Below are 6,000 nucleotides of genomic sequence, written 5' to 3' on the forward strand. Positions count from 1 at the left end.
GCTTTGCGTTGTTCGTTGACGGAATTATTATTTTATTTTGCAGAGCTCGTTTCAACCGCTGGTGTAGATGCGTCTCTATGCCCATACGTATTGCGCGTTTTAATCCCCAAAGGTCAGAACTTTATCACTCGCAGATAGTGAAATGGTAACATTCTCGTTTAGCGTCTAGTGAGACACCCCGGTAGTAAATGTGGAAGTCACCGGAAAGGTTGGTGTTTTATAAGCCGCCTCGTTTCACATCCGCAAGTCATAGTTTCTTAAGCTAAAGCGGACACACGGGGGTGAGGTTTAAACTGCAAGTTTCGAGAGCTGCCCGGAGATCCCTAATGCACACTTGCCACACGTGATACAGTGTTGCGAATTATCTACCGTTTTCCTGCTAAAAAGGATTCCACCTTAGGGATACAATACAACGAACGGTTGAACGATGACATTCGGGGTGCCACGGTTAAGCCGCATGGCTGGATATGTGTCACGAACTCATTTTCTTTAATTTCTTGCAAGTATGGCGCTTAAACTCAAAAGCCAAAGGAAAAATAAACAAACACACTACATGAGCAAAAAAATTGCACAAATGATAGCTATTTTTAGGTGTAGTGAAATACGCTTCACACAATTCACACGACTTGCCTCGGCAACGACCGTGATTAATACTACAATTTATCTTTAAAATAATAAAGTTAACGCTACGGGCGAACGGTCTCTGCTTCGTAAGGATTCGTGGTGAAGGAAGCAATACCTTGGGCAAAGTGGGCAAATGCTTCATCGGACAAGCACTGAAAGGGCGGACTCAGACGAGGCCACAAATGGGCCGTAAACGGTGCGAGACCACTCACTCGACTGGTCTGCGCTCTGAAGAGCAATGCGACCAATCCCCAGACACTGCCAACCGTAATGGTCTATACGGTGACCGATCTAGAACACTAACCGTTCGCTAACTGTCTTAATTTATGGCACATTGGAAGGGCACAAGCTGTGAAGGAGCGATTTTCTTACCGACTGTAGACGGTTTGCGTAAATGATCTAATTATTACGTTGCATCCCTAAAACACTGAACATTGTTGTCGCTTTCGGTGAAATCTTTGCCACACGTGCTAATAAAATCTTGTCAAAAAGACAGCAAATAGATCAGTTCAGCAGTAAACAATTCGTTTGCGTAATTCGTAACTCGTCGTAGTAAAGTAAGAACATACGCAATATTATCAAAAACGAGTAAACATTCTCATTTTTTGTCGATAGCCACTATCAACAAAAGTAAACGAGCACCCCAAAAAAACAGTATTTTATTTATAAATAAACTAAACACATTTAACAGACACCCGCCATAAGAGCCATTCGAATTCAGTGGTCTTCAGAGTCGTTACGTTTGACTGGCTCCATACTAAAATACACTGAAAACCACTAAAATCAAAATGCCACAACATTTGCCCAACCACTTCAAACATCCACTGAAGCATCTTCCCACGTAATGCAAATGTAACCGCGTGCATTTTGTCACCATTCCGAAACCCGACCTCTCTCCCCATCGTTGACTCGATATCTTCCTGGCCCGTTTTGATGTAGCTTGTCACCGCGTTGATCTGGCATTGTTTCTTAAACGCTGCTTAAGATTAAACGCAAGATTTGAGGGTCGTAAAAGTTGACTTTTATTGTGCGGTGTGAAACACGCACTATCAGGACGTAGGCTCTCCTGGAGCAGTCTGACGACCCGGCCCGGATCACGAACAAGTCGTAAGAAGCACCTTACCAAATTGCTTGGAAAAGCCTCGGGCACCTTTTGTCTCGACGGGGCGTGTGCTGGCGGTTTATTTGATTTTTTAGCATCTCATGCGCGTGCTGGTGACCAGCTCGACTGGGCGTTGTATATATATATATACACATTCTCGTGAAGTGGTAGGAAATGGGAGCCTCTTGAGCTAGAAGAATGCCACTGCTACTGCTGGCTTCCGAAATGGTTTGACTTGGTTCCTCCCCGACTCCGGATTTTGTACCAGACGATCGCGTGGCCCTGCTGCCGCCGACGAACGGAGCAGTCGGTCGCAATGATTCGATGTGACGCCTGGTGTCGTTGGCTATTATAATTATACGCGGTAGCCTACGAGCTCTACGTGCTCAAGTCACACACAATAGGGATCCCAGAGCACACCGTCGGGCAAAACCGCACCCGACCGTCCGGACTGATGTTTCGTGATGCGGCTGTGCTATTTTTGGCCTAGGTCCTATATTTACCAAAACCCACCCCAAACAGCATCACGGAAATCATTGCCTTCGCGCGGGACGAAAACCGTCCGGCATGCTGGCTCTTTTGGTAAGAGGAATTGGAAGCTAGTTCTGCAACCTAACCCCTCCGGGAGCACAACGTAGACTTGATGAGGCAAGACAGTGCGCATAAGAAAGAACCGAACTAGTTTAATTAGGATTGTAACACGAACGTACTCCAAATCTAACGACGGAAACGATTTCTACCAACGTTCTGCCATTCTGTCGGCTAATTTGGTCGGCGTTGCACATAGAGTGAACGATTGCCCAGCGAGCTTTGCGTCACGGAGAAAGAACATTTATATCGATTACCTTATGTTGGCGTATCATTTAATCGTCTAATTTGTAAGCGCATGCACGATGACTTATTAATCATGTCTAATTAATGTGAAGCATTTTGATAAGCTGCATATTCCTTATTGATTTAGTGCTAAAATGTAAAGCATTTAACAAAAAGTCACAAGAGAATTAATTATTCCCGATCGTTGGAAGTCAAATTAGACTAATTCATGGGCATCTTTCACATGGCTTAAATACACTGGAGTTAGACATATTCGCAACTCATTTATTGAGTCGTTTATTTAAATTACGTAGAAATACCACAATTCTATTAATAAACTTGAACACAAAGAAGGAGAGTTATGAAATAGTTAACAATAAAAAAATTGAGCTATACAGGTGAAAATACGGCACAACATATAAATCAATCAATATTATATCAATACATCAAAATTGCACAAATTTCAAATTGGATTGTAACAAATAAATATTACATCGATGTAAGTTTCTTCCCAATGCGTCAGAAACTTCATACTTTCTTGCGATGCGCTAGTTCTGCTACTTTTCTACCCAACCGTACATGCATTCATTTCTTATCGCGCAATCACGGGAAGAAAAATATTCAATTTGCATTTCATTCCTGTTTGCCTGGCAGGGCATCCACTCCAATAGGTACGATTGTGCCGGGCAAAGGGATGGGAAACGAGTTGACAAACACTGTTTCATTTCCAATCAAAACTTCTGCAGTCAAACGGATGGTGGAACCATGTTTCCGTATCGAACGCTACCGAACAAAACCGAACAGGCACAGTCGTCGGCAGTTCTCAGCAAGAGATTACATGCAAACATGCGTCACAACATGGGAGTTGGGCAGACTACGCTTCACGGACCCCACCATACGTACCTTTCTCATCGGCATGATGAGTGTGTTCGACGGGACGCTGACCGGAGCCGTCTTCTGGCGCACTGGTACGACACCGACGCTGTTCAGATTGATGGTGGTTAGCTGCGACTGCGTTTGGCTCGCTGTGAGCTGCGGTTGCTGAGGCTGCTGGGCGGTAGCCATCGGTTGCTGGCCCAGATTCAGATGCGGATGTGTGACGAAGCTACGCAGTGTCAGCGGTGTGAACATGGCCGCTGCAGCCGCCGGATGCAGCGGCTGATGTTGATGTTGATGCTGATGCGGATGCTGGTGCTGATGCTGATGCTGGTGCTGGTGCTGTTGGTGCTGATGCATTGCAGCTGCGGCGGCTACGGCGGCCGTGTTATGCAGTGCCGCGGCCGGATGATGCAACGGATGCTGATAGGCGGCCTGCTGTGTCGCGGCAGCCTGCTGAACCTGCGGACTTTGCACCTGCTGTACGGTCGGTGGCTGTACGGCAGCGGCCGCTATCTGTGGCTGATGGAACCCGGCCGTGGCCGGGTTGAACGGTACTGCCAGCATCTTCTGCAGCCCCATACCCGGGACGCCCCACGGAATGTACCACGAACCTGGATGATGCTGCATCTTCACTGCAGCGCGTTCTCCCGGTAATGGAGACGAGAGAGCGAGTCAAGGATGCAAACACAAAAACCAAACCCCCCACACTGGCACGGAACACAAAAGGATCGCAGAAAACAATCAGGAATACAATCTACCCCAGCAGATTAAGCGGCACTTTAAACACCTTGCAGGCAGAGCTGCTCCGCAAATGGCTCGCGTTAGCGATAGAGAATGACTTTTTTTTCGTACACTTTCTTACACTCGCATGCTTCAGCTCAAATCAAAGCTAACCCGCCTACCGATATTGCACGTTTCACACCAAGCTGAATACAACCAATCCCCAAATGCCCCCGTGACACTCCAACCACCAAACCTCACTCACTTGGCCACACGAATCTTTCCACGAAACCGCAAACCGAAAACGAAAGATCCTATCACACAGACGCCAGTCGCGTCATAGCACTCACAACAAGCCAGCCTGCTACGATTATCTCGGTGCAGCTTCTTCCGGTGATGCTGGGAAATGATTGCACACTGAGCTGTAGAAGCCGAAGTCTTGTAGAAGGAAGAAAATGCGCCCGCGTACACTCTTTCACTTGCTGTCCGTTTTCTTCACACGCGTCTGCCACTCAGCAGCTGGAATTTTGAATATATTAATACCAACGACCAAACGGTTGCTTTTCCAACCAGCACACTGCTCTTCCTATTGAAAAGCGCAAGCAACACACGTGGCACGATAGTGGTGAAGTGATATAGGACGAAAGGGTACGCAACACCATACGTAGGTATTAGTGTTCCACCAAGAAAACCCACTCGACAAACTTTGCGAGCAAATAATTTTGAACCAAACTGCACCGACACCGACCGTGGTGGTACCTGATTGTGTTGAGCCGAAATATTCACCACCAAGCGTTAGTGACAACGGTGATGGTAAAACTTCGTCAGTGGTTTGTGCAGACTAAAGCTGAATGTGACATTTGCTGGATGTACGCGTGAAATGCGTGGTACCTCCGAGGCCTTTCGCTAACAGATTTTGATACTGATCGACACCTTTGTTATGTGCGTGTCTGAACGTCGCGAAATTTCCTGTCCGGCAGCACGTTAGAACATAGGACCGATGCCGAAAAGTGTCAGTGAGATGATGTGAAAATAGGAGCATACGCGGCCAAAAAACATTTGTCCACCACTGGTTAGTATCTCTAGTGCACGGCACCGTGCTACGGTAACGCAGCAAACGTTTGATTTCGCCGTACTGCTGTGCACAATCGAATCATATCCTTTTTTAGAATCGTGCACAGCGTACCCTGTTCAGGATGTCCGCTGTGGGTGCTTGCGAAACGTTGTTGCATTTCCAACGTGACTTGGAAAATGCGACGAGTTAGCAGTTAATTATCAGGCAACAACACTCAGACCATCGTTTTTTTTTTGTCGTTGTTCATGAAATGTGGTGGAGTTCGCACAACGACAAAGAGCGCGGGATACCGAAACTCAATTAGTATTCTGCCAACGGTGGAGCTCCTAAGAACAAATAACGATTTTTCGTACTTGCGCGCGTGTTATTTTCGTTGTCAAATTTACTAAATGAGGGAGGATTCAATTTTAGATTACATTAAAAATGTATGCACTAGCCACGGTTGCTGCGGGTAAGCAGTGGACGCTGCGGAGAGCTTGTTGTTTTGGAGGAGCATTGGTTAACATCTACCGTGATCATCATCGCACCGATCAGTGATCTCATGACGATGACTCTTGCGTTACGTTTCGTTTCGCCCTGTATTTTGCTTCTTGTTTTCAACTTTTACGTATCGCAATTCCAAGCTCTGAAAGGTGAAGAAAAATTATGCTTTAAAACTTTTTGATCATCAGACTCGGTGGTTTTCAAGCATTGCTGCTCGGCTGATTGGGTGCTACTGGGTGCAGTTAATTAGCGAACTTTTTTTTTTTGCTTGTTACTGGAAGGCTAGCATTTTCCTTTAACACAA

The 6,000-nt window shown here is 46.2% G+C and overlaps 1 protein-coding gene across 1 annotated transcript in view; it reads right to left on the reverse strand.

Annotated features, from left to right (window-relative positions):
* Nucleotides 1-4,045, reverse strand: part of LOC128715791 (uncharacterized) — an 87,400-nt gene extending 83,355 nt beyond the window's left edge. The window contains exon 1 of the mRNA XM_053810706.1: nt 3,443-4,045. Coding sequence (XP_053666681.1) covers nt 3,443-4,045 — 603 coding nt within the window. The remainder of the gene's footprint in view (nt 1-3,442) is intronic.
* Nucleotides 4,046-6,000: the final 1,955 nt, after the last annotated feature.

This window comes from Anopheles marshallii, chromosome 3 (assembly GCF_943734725.1).
Source record: "Anopheles marshallii chromosome 3, idAnoMarsDA_429_01, whole genome shotgun sequence".
Classification (NCBI taxonomy): domain Eukaryota; kingdom Metazoa; phylum Arthropoda; class Insecta; order Diptera; family Culicidae; genus Anopheles; species Anopheles marshallii.